Here is a 17,559-nt window from a genome sequence, read left to right as displayed (position 1 = left end):
ATGACAAACTTAAAAGAATGATTAATTTAATCTTAGGGCTTTAACTTAATCCTAGGATGTTGTGCAAAATCAATTTTTTTGTTTGTAGTTTACACTAATTTTTTAAACTTTTATTTTGTATTGGGATATAGCTGATTAACAGTGTTATGATAGTTTCAGGTGAACAATAAAGGGACTCGGCCACACATATACATGTATCCATTCTACCCCAATTTCCCATCCCATCCAGGCTGCCATATAACATCGAGGAAAGCTCCATGTGTTATACAGTAGGTTATCTATTTTAAATGCAGCAGTGTGTATATGTCCATCCCAAACTCCCTAACTATCCCTTCTCCTCATCTTTCCTCCTGGCAACCATAAGTTCATTATCTAAGTGTCTTTCTAAAACCTATTTTCTCACATTTCAACCAAAACCTTAGAAAATGCTACCATGGGAATCTGCACTAAAATTTGTTTGCTTCAATTCTTAATTTAAATTCTTCCTGAGAAAGGAAGAAGAAAGAGAGAGAGAAAGACAAAGAAAGACAGAGAAACCAACCAATAACTAAAGCTTACCTTTTCTACTTGAGGTTTGGGGGCAGACATCTTCTTCCATTCTGGAAAGAGGCCAGATTTATCCAGAGAATCTCTCCTGGGGGCAGATACAGAAACTTTAATAATATCACCTCCTCTCCCCTTCCCCATCTATCTAGGGACCCAAGCTCTATGGAAGGAAAGCCACTGGCTTAAGGTCAGTAACCAAATGCAGAAGGTAAACTTCACATCTGATTTACCTTGAAGGAATGCAGACAATCAGATAAGTAGCTCTGTACAAATACAAACACTCACACCCCCATGCCTAAGGGATAGCAGCATCCATTGCTGCTGGTCCAGGGGTCCAAGAATACTCCTCCAAGATGCAGCAGCCTGTGGAAGTTAGTGTGTTCCAGAAGGCTGTGCTCAGAGAAGTGCTAGTGGGAGACTTTCAGCAACAGAGAAAATACTTCTTTCACCTTACCAAGTACAGAAGTCAGGAATACTGAAGGCAGGGGAACCCAACACCCTGGCTCTAGAGAACAAAACGGGAGCTCAGTTGAGTAGAATGGCTGGGACCGAGGACATCTCACCTGGACATGGTATCCGAGTCAGCTGTATAGCTAGCCAGGCTCTCACTCTCGGCTTCCAGTGCACTCTTTCCACTTTTCAGCTGGGGCACTTCAAATGACATGCTACAATAAAAACCAAGAGGCAACACATAAAGAAAGTGGGGTCTCCATCTGGGTGCTGGGCTTCCTTCCAACACCTTCACAGTGGTAGCCTAAGTAATCTAAGAGCTGAGTACACTTTTAAAACTGCTCAGAGGTTCTCTATTGCCCGTGGGATTGTGTTCAAACTCCTTAGCATGGCAAGAAAATCCTTATGAGTTGACCCCCTGCTCATGTCTACAGACTCATTTTTCACCCTCCACCTCTCCTTATACTTTACATTATGGAATGATGAAGCTCTCTTGGTTCCCTGAATATGACAAACTGCTTTTCTTCCCTCTTCTCTCTGCCTGGGATGGTCACAGTGGCCACTTTTCTTGTTTACTTGAAACTCCTGGCTAAATCTACTTCTTCTTCCAGTCTCTCCATACATGTCAATTCCTCCACATTTCTAACCATGCCCCAACCCCAAGTATGGATTAGCAGCCTTCCTATGTGCTCCGAAAGCAACCTGATATCTTTGTGGCAATCATATGCATAATTATTATGTCTTTTATACAAATTATTTAATTTGTTCAATAATTTAAACAAATGACTTGTTTAGTGTCTTTCTCCTCCATTAGACTAGGTTCTAAGAGTTCAGTGATCACATATTTTGTTCACAGCTATGTTCCCAATGCCTAGCAGAGAAACCAGCATAGACTGGGCACTCAATTATTTATTGACTGAATTCTTGACTAAATGCCTTCAGTGGGGCTTAAAGTATGAACATAAATAAGCAGTATGCTTTGAAGATATTAAGAAGAGCAGAATTTCTTTTCAGTTTAATGAAGGATGACCCTGGGCATACAAAACAACAGTCCTCATCTCTAAAGGGAAGGACACAATTCCTGGACCCTTTACCTCAAGGAATGCTTGTAACAGTCTCCTAACTGAACTCCCTACTTCTGCCCTTGTCCCAATACAATCTATCCTCAATACAGCAGCTAAAATGAGCTTTAAAAATATAACCCCAGGGAATCTTCTGGTGGTCTTGTGGTTAGGACTCCACACTTCCACTGCCAGGGTCCCAGGTTCAATCCCTGGTTGCGGAACTAAGATCCTGCAAACCTCGCAATGTGGAATAAATACACACACACACATACACACACACACATACACACACACACACACATATATATATAATATATATATATCCAATACAGAATTACCACACAACCCAGCAATTCCACTCATAGGGATCTACCCAAGAGAACTGGGAGCACGTGTCCACACAAAAAATTGTATATAAATGTTCACAGCAGCATTATTCACAATAGCCAACAGGTGGAAACAGTCCAAATGTCTATCAACAGATGAACAGATAAAGGAAATGTGGCACAGCCATATAATGAAATATTATTGACAACAAAAAGGAATGAAGTTCTATACATGCTACAACATAGATGAACCTTGAAAATATTATGCTAAAGTGAAATGCCAGACACAAATGGCCACATTCTGTATGATTCCATTTATAGGAAATGTCCAGAATAGGCAAATCCATAGAAACAGAAAGCAGATTAGCTGCTGCGGAAATGGGGAGTGACTGCTTAATGGGCACAGGGTTTCTTTTTGGAGTGATGAAAATGTTCTGAAATCAGATAGTGGTGATGGCTGCACAATATTCTGAAAGTACTAAAAGATACTGAATTGTATACTTTAAAACTGTTAAAATGATTAACCTTATGTGAATTTTACTCCAATTAAAAAAATAATATCACATCATTCAGAGCCCTCCTTCTAACTCAAAATAAAGACAGAGTCCTTACAAGTGTCAGAATCTTACATGATCTGCTTCTCACCCAGCCTCTGTCTTTATCCCCCACCCTCTCCCCTTGCTTGCCAGTTCCAGATGACTCTTATGTGCCAAACACAAACTCACTTTAGGGTTGTTATACCTGCTGCTTTCTCTGCCTAGAAAGTATCTCTTTCCCCCAGATGCTCTCAGGGTTTGTGTCCTCTTTGCTGGTCTCCTCTAAAATGTCATCTTATTATTAAGCCTTTCCCTGCACTGGCCTAGATAAAACTGCCTGCATACATACATGCTTTCCTGGTACTCCTTTTTAGACTACTTCATTTTTCTCCATAGCAGTTGTCAACATCTGACATATATTTACTTGATTATTCACTGACTGACTGTGTCCCCCACTCCCAAATCTACACTCCTCAAGCAAGGAACTTTGTTGTCTTCACCAGTACATACTATTGCCTAAAACAGTGCCTGGAAAATAGTAGGCATTCATAGACAAACAAATGAATTAATTAATAAGAAAAGAACACAGAATGAAATAGCCAAAATCTATAACGTCTTAGGCAGGAGAAAATAAACTTTCTAAGTTATCGTAACATGATATTTGAGATAGCTCTATGAAAACAAACAGCAAGGGTTGAAATCCTAAGGCACGCCAGAGGTAAAACAGTGTCATTTCTTGAGAGATATATTAGCTTAATAGTCAAAAACACAGCAGGGAGCTTGATTTGATTTTCTTTTTAGAATCATTCTTTTTCCCTCTTTGCTCCAAAGAACAAAGTACCCAAAGCAGAATCATTCTTCTAGAGAGAGATAGTTTAATAGTGGTTCATGGAGAGTGTTTTCTGCTTGTATTTTTTCCTAAAGATTAATACGTACTGATCCAAAGCTGATACAAACCACTCTAGGGCAAAAAAGCAATTATTCGACATCTGTGCAGTAGAAAAATAAACTTAGAGATGGAAGTCCTGGGCTCTAACTATCTGTATGATCTGAAGTAAATCACTTACCCTGCTTTCTTTTCTGCAAAAATAAGGGAGTTGAATTAGATTATTTGTGAGGCTCCATAATTTTATGAAAAAGATCATTTATGACCACTTAATCCATTTTCATGTTTAGGATAAACGAAAGTCTTCTGGGTTCAATGAGACAAGAAGTCATAGACAGCCAGAAGCAGTGGGCTTCAGAAATTACATTCTGACCAGTGATGTCAAATGTGTTAATCTGATTAAGTTCAGGAAATAAAAGCCATTCTTATCCACAAAAGAAGGGGAGGGGCTCATCACCTAAAACAGATGAGTCACACAACCAAGGCTGTGTGGATAAAATCATACTACATACATACAATGACACACCATATGAGAACAAAAAAGAATGAGGCAGACCCCTGGTGCTGACATAGAAAGATGCCAATGTTATATTTTTCTGTCATTTTTTTTCCATTTGCACCTTGGGCTATAACTAACATTAATAAAATGCACGTGTTTAAGTGTTTGATTTGATGAGTTTTTTATTTATTTTAATTGGAGGCTAATTACTTTACAATACTGTGGTTTTTGCCATTCATCGACATGAATCAGCTATATGTATACATTTGTGAAACCATCACTGCAATTAAGCTACTGAACATATCACTCCCCAAAGTTTCCTCATGACCCTTCATAGTCCATCTCTCCCTCCTCAGACCTGTCTCCAAGTAAGTGCTGATGTGCTGTCATTAACATTTTGCTTGATTTGTCTAGAATTTTATATAAACAGAGTCATACGGTAGGTCCTCTTTTTTGTTTGGTTTCTTTCACTCAGCATGATCGTTTCAAGATTCATCCGTGTTGTTACATGTATCAGTAACCCATTCCTTTCCATTGCCGAGTAGTATTCCACTGCATAAACAAAGCAAAGTTGATCCTTTCACCTGCTGATAGACACTGGGGTTATCTCTAGGTTTTGGCAATCACAAAGCTTCTATGAACATTCATGCACAAGTCTTTGTATGGACGTAATCTTGTGTTTCTTTTGAGTAAATATCTAGAAATGTAAAGGCTGATTCACAAGGTAGGTGCACATTTAACTGGTTAAGACACTGCTAAACTGTTTTTCAAAGTGGCTTCACCATTGGACATTCCTACCAGCACTGTACGAGAAAGCCAGTTGCTCTACATCCTCATCAAAAATTGGTATGGTTGGGGATTGGGTCAAGATGGCAGAGGAGTAGGATGTGGAATTCACCTCCTCCCACAAATGTATCAAAAACACATGTGAAACGATTCTCACAGAATATCTACTGAATATTTTCACTGAATATCCTCACTGAACATCTACTGGAAGAAGACCTCAGACTTCCAAAAGGGCAAAAAAATCTCCATATAACTGGACAGGAAAAAGGAAAAATGGAAGAGAGAAAGGAATCAGGACTGGGACCTGTGCCCCTGGGAGGGATCTGTGAAAGAGAAAAGGGTTCCAACCACAGGAAAGTGCCTTCACTGGCAAGAGATCAGCCAGAACAGAGGGGCAGCTTTACAGCCTCAGAGCAGAGGGTAGTAACAGGTTTGCAGACAGACGGCAAAGCAGACAGGGACCTGCACAGACAGTGCCAATGGCATTCCCCAGCCTGAGACACTGGTCTGTTGGGGGCAGGTGGGGGCTAGGTGCTGAGTCTCAGGTTATAGAGGCCAGAGCTGGGGAGAGGATTGGGGTTGCCTGCATGAATACAGCCTGAAGGGGCTAGGGTGTGGTGTGCCACATAACAATAGTACAAGAAGAAGCCTGGGCCTGCCAGAAAGGCAAGGTGCCGTTAGCAGGGGGTGAGCTAGGAGAGGAGTGGGCTCCCCATAGAAGCTTATTTCCCCAACCATGTACTCTCATATTAGCAAAGCACTGCCTACAAAAGCTCCAGGGGTGGGTGCAAGCCACCACTGCCATCTCAGACCCCAGAACAGGGCAGTCTGCTGCTACCACTGAGGGCCCCACAACCGGATGCCAACTGCTGTACCTGCCTTCCTGGGAGCACACTTGCACTCTCCCTGTCAAGGGGATAACAGCCAACACAGACTGAGGAAAGAGACGGCAAGCATCCAAACCAAAAACAGCCCTCATGCCAAAAAAATATTAAACACACTATGCTATGCAGGAACACTCCTGCAGATAAACAGCTCTCCAAGACTAAAGTAGATATTTTTTTCTCCTAAACTCACAAAGTAAGAGAAATATAAGCAAAATAAAGAAGCAGAGGAACCACTCCCAGGTAAAAGACCAAGAGAACTCCCCTGAAGGAACAAACAACAAAATAGATCTCTTCAGTCTAATAGACACCAAGTTCAAAAATGGGGTAATGAAAATACTGAAGGAATTAAGAAAGCATAGTAAGTATAATGTTAGTCACATATTCGTGTCCGACTCTGCGACCCCAAGGATGTAGCCCACCAGACTTCTCTGTTCATAGAATTCTCCAGGCAAGCATACTGGAGTGGGTTGCCATGCCCTTCTACAGGGGATCTTCCTGACCCAGGGATTAAACCCAGGTCTCCTGCACTGCAGGCAGATTCTTTACCATGTGAGCTACCAGGGAAGCCCAAAGAAAGATGAGTATCAAAGAATTGATGCTTTTGAATTGTGGTGCTGGAGAAGACTCCTGAGGGTCCCTTGGACAGCAAGATCAAACCAGTCAATCTTAAAGGAAATCAACACTGAATATTCATTGGAAGGACTGATGATGAAGTTCCAACACTTTGTCCACCTGATGTGAAGAGCTGACTCACTGGAAAAGACCCTAATGCTGAGAAAGACTGAAGGCAGGAAGAAGGGACGACAGAGGATGAGATGGTTAGACAGCATCACTAACTCAATGGACATGAATTTGAGCAAACTCCGGGAGATAGTGAAGGACAGAGGAGCCTGGCATGCTGCAGTCCATGGAGTCGCAAAGAGTCGGACACGACTTAGCGACTGAACAACAACGTATACAGTATGATCCTTTTGTAAAAATAAATTAAAATTTTAAGAATCCAACTCATATTTGTACATTGAGACAGTGTGGTAGTCTATACACCAGAATTATTAATGACAATAAGAACTGTCTGGAGCAGAAGAAGTAAACTTACTGGGGACTCATTTGATGTATTTCTATATTGCTTTTCACCAATCATATAAAATATGATAAAATCTCATTTCTCTTTGGATGAGGGAAAGTTAGGGGGAAAAACACAAATGAAAAGTCAAAACTTTGCCAACAGCAACCAAATGAGGAAAGGAATAAAGCCTCAAGACATGAAGTTTGAAAAATGAAGGCTAATAAAACAGAAGAAAGATCTAGCTTGGCAAAACTTCTTCCAATGTGTACAGATTAAGTGAGTGAGCAGGCAATCCTGGGGTAAGAAAACAAAAATCCTCAAGATTTATACCCCACGTATCAATGGGGCACCCCAGCCAAGACAGACAAGCCTTCTGTGGGATGTCATCTCTCAGGGCACTGGTATGAACTAGAGGAGGCATCTAGAGCTATATTGAGTGTGAACAGACACTTAAGACTGAGTGAGCCAGACAGGGAAGCCTGGTATGCTGCAGTCCATGGGGTTGCATAGAGTAGGACATGACTGAGAGACTGAAAAACAACAAGACACTTATGAGAATTCCAGGAGACTGATACCCAGTATCCCCAAGTTATCTTTTGCCCTTCCCTTCAGTTCAGTTCAGTTGCTCAGTTGTGTCCAGCTCTTTGCGACCCCATGGACTGCAGCATTCTAGGATTTCCTGTCTAACACCAACTTCTAGAGCTTGCCCAAATTCATGTCCATTGAGTCAGTGATGCCATCCAGCCATCTCATCCTCTGTCTTCCCCTTCTCCTCCTGCCTTCAATCTTTCCCAGCATCAGGGGATTTTCAAATGAGTCAGTTCTTCGCATCAGGTGGCCAAAGTATTGGAGTTTCAGCTTCAGCCTCAGTCCTCCCAATGAATATTCAGGACTGATTTCCTTTAGGATGGACTAGTTTGATCTCCTGGCAGTCCAAGAGACTCTCAAGAATCTTCTCCAACACCATAATTCAAAAGCATCAACTCTTCGCTGCTCAGCTTTCTTTATAGTCCAACTCTCACATCCACATATGACCACTGGAAAAACCATAGTTTTGACTAGATGGACCTTTGTCGGCAAAGTTATGTCTCTGCTTTTTAATACGCTGTCTAGCTTGGTCATAGCTTTTCTTCCAAGGAGCAAGCATCTTTTAATTTCATGGCTACAGTCATCATCTGCAGTGATTTTGGAGCCCCCCAAAATAGTCTCTCACTGTTTCCATTGTTTCCCCATCTATTTGCCATGAAGTGATGGGACCAGATGCCCTGATCTTAGTTTTCTGAATGTTGAGTTTTAAGCCAGCTTTTAAATTCTCCTCTTTCACTTTTATTAAGAGGCTCTTTATTTCTTCTATTTCTACCATAAGGGTGGTGTCATCTGCATATCTGAGGTTACTGATATTTCTCACAGCATTCTTGATTCCAGCCCGGCATTTCACATGATGCACTGTGCATGTAAGATAAATAAGCAGGGTGACAATATACAGCCTTGACGTACTCCTTTACTGATTTGGAACCAGTCTGTTGCTGCATGTCCAATTCTAACTGTTGCTTCTTGACCTGCATACAGATTTGTCAGGAGGCAGGTAAGGTGCTCTGGTATTCCCACCTCTTCAAGAAATTTCCACAGTTTGCTGTGATTCACACAGTCAAAGGCTTTGGCGTATCCAATAAAGCAGAAGTAGATAATTTTCTGGAACTCTCTTGCTTTTTCCATGATCCAATGGATGTTGGCAATTTGATCTCTGGTTCCTCTGCCTTTTCTAAATCCAGCTTGAACATGTGGAAGTTCTTGGTTCACATATTGCTGAAGCCTAGCTTGGAGAATTTTGAGCATCACTTTGCTAGTGCAATTGTGCAGTAGTTTGAACATTCTTTGGCATTGCCTTTCTTTGGGATTGGAATGAAAACTGACCTTTTCCAGTCCTATGGCCACTGCTGAGCTTTCCAAATTTGCTGGCATCATCTTTTAGGATTTTAAATAGGTCAACTGGAATTCCATCACCTCTACTAGCTTTGTTCGTGGTGATGCTTCCTAAGGCCTACTTGACTTTGCATTCCAGGATGTCTGGCTCTAGGTGAGTGATCACACCATTGTGGTTATCTGGGTCATGAAGAACTTTTTTGTATAGTTCTTCTGTGTATTATTGCCACCTCTTCTTAATATCTTCTTCTTCTGTTAGGTCCAAACCATTTCTGTCATTTATTGTGCCCATCTTTGCATGAAATGTTCCCTTGGTATCTCTATCCCTTGGTAATCCCTCCCTTGGGTTATAGAAAAGAAGTATATAAAAAGCAATTCCTTTTTTCCATAAGTATTTTATTTCATTATTTTTAATAATTTTTTTTATTAAAGTATAGTGGCTCAGACAGTAAAGAATCTGCCTGCAATTCAGAAGACCCAGATTCAATCCCTGGGTCAGGAAGATCCCCTAGAGAAGGGAATGGCTACCAGCTCCAGTATTCTTGCCTGGAGAATTCTATGGACAGAGGAGCCTGGCAGGCTACAGTCCATGGGGTCGCAGAGTCAGACACAACTAAGGGACTAACATGTCCACATAAAAACTCATTACAAATGTTCATAATAGCATTGGTCCAAAAAGTGGAAAGAACCCAAACATCTATCACAGATGAATGGATAAACAAATGGGGGTATTTACATATAATGGAATATTATTTGGCAATAAAAAGAAATGAAGTACTGATACATGCTTCAACTTGGATGAACTTTGAAAACATTATGTCAAGTGAGACAAAACAGTCACAAAGGACCACATATTTTATGATTCTATTTAAATAAAATATCCAACACAGAAATTAAAAGTAGATTATAGACTGTTTAGGGATGGGGAATGATATGGAGGTGGGTGGGGGGCAGTGATAGCTAAAGGGTACAAGGGTTTCTTTTTAAGGTCCTAAAATCAATTGAGATGGTGGTTGCACAATTCTGTAAAATCTACTTCATTGTACACTAGTAATGGGTGAATTACATGGTCTGAATTATAGCTTGATAAGGCTGTTACCCAAAAGATACTACACAAAAATGATTATCTGCTCAGTGGTTTTCATAATATTTTTTCTTAAGTTTAGAGGGATATCAATGACTAATATCCTTTACAGTAAAGAAACATTCATCTGAAGATTAGTCATTCCTGTATTTTATTTCAGTGTTTATTCTGTTAAATTCAAGTAAAATGAACCAAAGCTTTTAATTTAATATATTATGATCCAATATCATAAAAGGTTTTTGATCTATCCATCCATCCATCCCATTATCTATATATATGCAAAAAACATATCTGAAATAACTTCATATAATATGAATACTGGGGTAGTAAGGTTTTGGGTGATTTGTTGTTTTCTCTACTGTTTTCTATACTGGTTAAATGTTTAATAATGAGTTTGTGTTATCTGTATTTTGTCTTCAAATTGTTCTTATAAAGAAAAAAGTAAATATACCAAAATGTTAATGTTTATATGTAGGTTACAGGATTAGGAATTTTTTTTTCCTTGTTTACTCTTTTCTGTACTTTCCAAATTTTCTTACAATGAACATCTATTATTTTATAAATAGAAGTTAAAAGATAAAACAATTAGAGGTATGTGTAGCCTTTTCTTTAAATGATTGCTTGGTTCTTACCTGGGCTCCTTCTGTTGCTCCTGAATGATCTTTCTTCCTGGCCAGATATCACCCAATTGTGACTGATGAAGGAGAGACTGTTCCACTGTCTCTCTTTTATTCACTTCAAGACAAACAAAATCATGGCATATGGGTGATGATGGGGGGGGGATGGGGGGGAAGGAGAACACAGCATGCTTGCAGAAAGGATGGCAACACAGTCTTTACATTGCCCACAAATGGGCTGAGCCCATGGAATGAAGGAAGACATACCACTGGTAAGAATACACTAAGATTCCACACCAGAGGGTCTATGACTGAGGTCAGGCACCTCAAGGAACCATATCCCAACAGGTCTGGTACCTGCAGGTTTGCGGCGCAGGGACATCCTGATTATCTCACTGCCCGTGTGGTAAGCAAAGCGGTTCACTTTCTGGTCATAAAACCAGTCTCCAGTTGCCTTCTTCAGCTCTCTGGGAAGGAATAAAAAAAACAAGAGATGGATTTTTTAAAAACAGCCCTTGACATTCAACTAGTAAAGGACAAGGGGAGAAATGCGAACCATAACTGGGGCCCCCTTTCTTCTCTCAACTCTGAGTAACACTCACATTTCCTTGGCGCACACCTTGCACCTCCAGGTACCATTGCTTTCCTGAACACGGCAGTCCCGACACACCAGGTGATTACAACCCCAACAAGTGTTGGTCTTGGGAGTCAAACGGCCCAGGCTCTCCTGGCACCGGGCGCAGGTCCGATCGCTATAGCGCTGGCTGCCCCTTTTGGCCCCTTTCCTTTTTATCTCCAGTAACTCGTTCTTCAGTCGCCTGCCAATACCCAAAAGAGAGGCACAAGTGATTTGGAGGCTGCATGGGCTGGATAGAGATGGGTTGAGGGGTGGAGACGGTAAGACTATTTAGTTCTGTGAAAGCAACAGAGCCCAACCTGACCCACTGAGGAGCTGTAAACCTCATACACAAGTTCCTCTGAAAGTCAGATGAGCAATATAAGCAAAAGTTCAGGTATCACTGGTTAAGAGCCTGGGAACATGATATTTCTGGGACTCTTACCTAATCCTTTTCTCATCTGCTTTTCGGAGTTCCTCATCTCGTTGTAGAACACTGAGGATCAAGTCCCTTTCCACCTCAGACAGAAAAGAGAGATCAAGTATCTCCGACATGACTTGTCCTAGTTTTTCCTTCTATTCTTCTTTCTTCAAAGCTACCAGGCCACCAGATTTGCCTGAAATAAGATAAAAACTAATTTTGCACAGATACTTTACTATTTCCCCCTTGAGCTAGGCTAAAGAGACAATGTAGAACTATGTGACCAATTTACCATTCCTACTTCCAGGTGAATCCGACACTAAAAATGAAGAGACTAATTTTTCAAGAAGAAAAATTTATTCATGACTCTGGCAAACAGTTGGGTCTTTCAACATAAGCAGCTTAGTCTGGAAAAAGGACACAACAGCTAAGTCAAATTCTCCTTCCAACAAGTGGATCCTCAATTATCTAATTTTCAATACTTTTAATGTTCTCAAGTCACAAATCTATTAAGCCAAATAATCAGACAGCTGATCTCCATACTGGAGAAAACCACACAGGGACCTCTGCCAGTTGAAGCCTATTTCCTTCCAAACCTTTCCTGACCAGAGTCCTGGATTCAGTCAGCTTTCTGCTACACTTCAAAATGGCCATCACCTACTCTATCTCCCAAAGTTCTTATTGCTAACACTACCTCAAGAATATCTTGGAAGCAACCTAGATGTCCATCTGCAGACTAATGGATAAGAAAGCTGTGGTACATATACACAATGGAGTATTACTCAGCCATTAAAAAGAACACATTTGAATCAGTTCTAATGAGGTGGATGAAACTGGAACCTATTATACAGAGTGAAGTAAGCCAGAAAGAAAAATACCAATACAGTATACTAACGCATATATATGGAATTTGAAAGATGGTAATGATAACTCTGTATGCAAGACAGCAAAAGAGACACAGATGTATAGAACAGTCTTTTAGACTGTGGGAGAGGGCGAGGGTGGGATGATTTGGGAGAATGGCATTGAAACATGTATATTATCACATGTGAAACGGATCGCCAGTCCAGGTTCGATGCATGATACAGGATGCGTGGGGCTGGTGCATTGGGATGACCCAGAGGGATGGGATGGGGAGGGAGGTGGGAGGGGGCTTCAAGATGGGGAACACATGTACACCCGGGGCGGATTCATGTCATTGTATGGCAAAACCAATACAATACTGTAAAGTAATTAGCCTCCATTTCACATATGATAATATACATGTTTCAATGACACTCTCCCAAATCATCCCACCCTCGCCCTTTCCCACAGAGTCTAAAAGACTGTTCTATACATCTGTGTCTCTTTTGCTGTCCTGCATACAGGGTTATCATTATCCTCTTTCTAAATTCCATATATATGCGTTAGTATACTGTATTGGTGTTTTTCTTTCTGGCTTACTTCACTCTGTATAATAGGCTCCAGTTTCTAAATAAGATAAGAAACCTATTTAATGTTACTGAAAACAAAATAGGAAATAAATACATGCTTGAGTCCATAAAAAATAAAAAGAATATCTTCACCTATTTCACCCACATTTGTTGAGAACCCACTCTGACAGGCATTGTGCAAAGTGCTACAGATACAAAGATGAGTGGGGCACAGTTCCTGTGCTGAAGAAGATCACAGAGTAGTAGAGGAGAGAGGTACAGACAAACACAGTCCAGTGCACTGAGCACTCTTGGAGGGATAATAAACTGTTATGGGAACTTAGAGAAGGGAGTAATTATTTCCATCTTGCCTAGAGAGGGAAGAAAGAGAACTATATACATGTGGAAGGTTTTACAGAACAGGTGGATTTTGCCTTATAGAACAGAGTATATGTTTGTTGGTTGGGGAGAATGGTAGGCAATATAGCTGGAAACCTGATTATGTAATTCTCAAATACTCTAAAAAATTAAGAATTTTTAAATTTATGACACAGAGAAGAAATGCATCAAACACCTTTGTTATTGCTTTGTTTTTGATATTGGGAAATCACATACTCAAATTTGTTTTACAAAGATCACTCTAGCTATAGTATGAGAGGCTGGTTCAAAAGACAAATTGAAGTACAGTAACACATTGTTGTTCAGTTGCTCAATCAAGTCTGACTCTTTGCGACCCCATGGACTGCAGCACGCCAGGCTTCCCTATCCTTCACCAAATTCAGGAGCTTGCTCTAACTCATGTCCATCTAGTCAGCGATTCCATCCAAACATCTCATCCTCTGTCATCCCCTTCTCCTGACTTCAATCTTTCCCAGCATCAGGGTCTTTTACAATGAGTCAGTTCTTTGCATCAGGTGGCCAAAGTATTGGAGTTTTAGATTCAATAACAGATAACATATTGTAAAATGTGCATACTCCAAAAGCAAGCAATACCACATCTAAGAATCTAGGTTATAGAAATATTCACATAAATGTGTATGCAAGGTGCATGTACAAGAAAGTTATTGCAATATTATTTGTAAGAGCAAAAACAAAGTTCTTTAACAGAGAAATCATTAAACAAAACAATATTTCCATATGATGGCATACTATGTATCCATTTTTTAAATGTGGTAGGTAGATCTGTATGAAAACAGATCCTGAGTGAAAAATAATCATTTTAGGACTAGAATGATCTGTTTGCTAAAGTATCTATCTATACATTTGTATATGCAAAGAAAAAAGTCTAGAACAAAACCCATTATCATTGGTTCCTCTTGAGAAGCAGAACTGAGGGGGGCAACTTCTACCTTTTATTTTATATAGCTCTGATTTTTTTTACAGATAAGTCTTACTTTTAAATTTCAGGAAAGAAAACATTCAAAGAAGACAGAGAGATTACTGGACAAAAAGACAATCTAAGTTTATTTAACCATGCTTTTAACCAACTGGGCAAAATCACTGTATCTCTGTCATCCTCTGATTTTTCAACTACAAAATGAACTACTTCTCAAAGGTGTCAAGAAAATTGAATAATGTGCACTAAAAGTCCAATGAGTGTTTGGAACACACATTTGGAATACATGTACTCACTGAATCTGCTGCAGAGCAGACCTAAACCAGAACAGGAAGACAAGAGAACACAAATAGGTCTGAGAAGTAGAATTGACAAAATGGAGTGACTGAGTGAATGGAAAGAATGAAGGTGAAGGCAAAGATGCCTAGTGTGCATGTCAAAGTTAAAGACCTGGCTAGTAAGAGTTGTAACAGTGGCAGGGGCTGTAAGAGAAGAAACAGGTATAGAAGTAAGGCAAGAAGTTTTGTTGTAGTCATATTGAGAATCAAAGAGCCCAGGAAGGACAGAGTATGAGAAAGGAAATGAGGACCATACTTACCTTCTCTGCTCACCCTTGAAATTACACAAGTGCTTTCACTTTTTAAAACTAATTACCAACAAGACAATAATAGAGAGTACAAACAAAGTAATGTCAACCCACTCCAGTATTCTTTCCTGGAGAATCCCACGGACAGAGGAGCCTGGTGGGCTATAGTCCATGGGGTCGCAAAGAGTCAGACGCGACTGAGCACACTGAGCACAAACATACCAAAGCTACACAGCTTCTGGAAATATCAACACTTCCTTGATTTCATTATTTCTTGGTCTTTATTGAACTATAAAATGCTAAGCCTCTTTCATAGGCCCTTTCTTAGAAAGTCTTGAGGAAATATTCTTAATTTTCACCCCCAAGGAGAATATATACACTCCATTAGAACAAGGACTTTTTCAATATTCTATGTATCTGGCCCAGCATCTAACACTGTATTTGGCACATTGTGTTGTTGCATATGTCACCACTACTGTTGATCATCATCTCTGTCATCAACCCCAATAGTTCCATTCACTGAGAATTTATTACATGCCAGACAACAAGTACTTGACATACATTAATTTAATGCTGACAACAACCCCAAGAATGAGGTACTATTATTATCCACATTTTATAGATGAGGACTCAGGAGAGGTTAGGTTAACTCGCCCAAGAAAAAACAGAGAGTAACTGAAGTTGCTAGGATTCAAGCCCAGGCAATTGCATTCAAGAGCTAGTGCTCCACTGGCTCTATCTAGGCAGGACCATGGCCAAAACAATTATAAAATATTGAACACAGCAATCAAAAGCACTGTGGAAATGAATTCCCAAATGTGTGATTATGGTTGAAGAACTGGCCAAAAAAAATCAGCGGCTCCTGGATAAACTAGGTATCACCAATTGACTGACAATTAAAGACCAAGGATGGCACAGACACACTGGAAATGAAAGCAAAACCAAATTTATTAGAAAACTGATATTTATGGAGAGGCAGTAGAGTTCTGTGATGAGACAAGCACACTGGCACAAGAATGAGACCAACTAGTAGTAAAAGCCAAGGAATTAAGAGTGTCATTGAGGAATCAAAGATAGCACGGTAACAAAATGGAACTGCTAATACTGTACATCTTCCCTTTATTTTTCACTCATGGAGTTGACCAACCAGGACTGCCCCCCCTGCCGAATCTTAAATTCAAGAATCCCTACTTTTTCAATTGCAGCTTACTCCCACTATACCTATCTACAACCTTATCAAGACCACAGTCTCTTGAGCCCTCCCTCCATTTTCTCTTGGTCTACTTGCCTCCCATTGATCTATCTTCCTTCCCTATCCATCCTGGACTCCAGACAGTGCAACATTTGAACCACTCTCACCAGTATCTTTCATATCCACGCACCTTCATCCCACTGCAGCAACTGTCCATCAAAATCCCAAACCTGTACCAAGGCTATATAGTCTGCCTTGTGTGCTCCTATGCTGCTGCTGCTGCTGCTAAGTCACTTCAGTCGTGTCTGACTCTGTGCGACCACATAGATGGCAGCCCACCAGGCACCCCCGTCCCCGGGATTCTCCAGGCAAGAACACTGGAGTGGGTTGCCATTTCCTTATTCAATGCATGAAAGTGAAAGTGAAGTCGTTCAGTCGTGTCCGACTCTTCACGACCCCATAGACTGCAGCCTACCAGCCTCCTCCATCCATGGGATTTTCCAGGTGAGAGTACTGGAGTGGGCTGCCATTGCCTTCTCCAGTCTTCTCCTATACCCAGGTCCTAAATAATTCCTGGTCTACAACCTCAGCTGTACCCTCGCTGTCATATATAAGTCTTTTTACTTGCCTTCAGTTCGAGTTGGTGGCTTCCTTGGTGGCTCAGATGGTAAAGAATCTGTCTGCAATGCGGGAGACCCAGGTTCAATCCCGAGGTCAGAAAGATCCCCTGGAGAAGGAAACAGCAACCCAATCCAGTATTCCTGCATTGACAGGTAGGTTCTTTACCTCTGAGCCACCTAGGAAACCCCCACTCCAGTATTCTTGACTGGGAAATCCTGTGGACAGAGGAGCCTGGTGGGCTTTTAGAACCCATCAGTATGACAAAGGTAATAAAAAGTAATTAACCTAATTATTAACAAGATAATGGAGCGTATAAACATCACAGCAAAGCTACACAGGTTCTGGAAGTATCAGCATTTCCTTGACTTCACTATGTCTTGGTCTTTACTGAATTATAAGATGCTAAGTCCCTTATACTGCAAGGAGATCCAACCAGTCCATTCTAAAGGAGATCAATCCTGGATGTTCATTGGAGGGACTGATGCTAAAGCTGAAACTGCAATACTTTGGCCACCTCATGCGGCGAGTTGACTCACTGGAAAAGACTCTGATGCTGGGAAATGTTGGGGGTGGGAGGAGAAGGGGACGATCGAGAATGAGATGGCTGGATGGCATCACCGACTCTGTGGACATGAGTTTGAGTGTACTCCGGGAGTTGGTAATGGACAGGGAGGCCTGGCGTGCTGTGATTCATGGGGTCGCGGA

General features: G+C 40.8%; 1 protein-coding gene across 5 annotated transcripts in view; it reads right to left on the bottom strand.

Annotated features, from left to right (window-relative positions):
* The window catches only part of SYTL4 (synaptotagmin like 4), a 125,060-nt gene that overhangs the window by 22,375 nt on the left and 85,126 nt on the right, over positions 1–17,559 (bottom strand). For all 5 annotated transcript variants that reach the window (XM_055438408.2, XM_055438411.2, XM_055438409.2 and 2 more), the window contains 6 exons: positions 11,732–11,903; positions 11,273–11,488; positions 11,028–11,137; positions 10,686–10,788; positions 1,110–1,211; positions 559–634 (listed from right to left, as the gene is read on the bottom strand). In XM_055438408.2, coding sequence (XP_055294383.2) covers positions 559–634; positions 1,110–1,211; positions 10,686–10,788; positions 11,028–11,137; positions 11,273–11,488; positions 11,732–11,841 — 717 coding nt within the window. In that variant the 5' untranslated portion in view covers positions 11,842–11,903. The remainder of the gene's footprint in view (positions 1–558; positions 635–1,109; positions 1,212–10,685; positions 10,789–11,027; positions 11,138–11,272; positions 11,489–11,731; positions 11,904–17,559) is intronic.

The sequence above is a fragment of the Moschus berezovskii genome, chromosome X (genome assembly GCF_049115385.1).
Source record: "Moschus berezovskii isolate FMDL1 chromosome X, NW_MosBer_1.0, whole genome shotgun sequence".
Lineage (NCBI taxonomy): Eukaryota > Metazoa > Chordata > Mammalia > Artiodactyla > Moschidae > Moschus > Moschus berezovskii.
The sequence above is the reverse complement of the archived record's forward strand: the minus strand, read 5'-3'. Positions and strand labels throughout refer to the sequence as shown.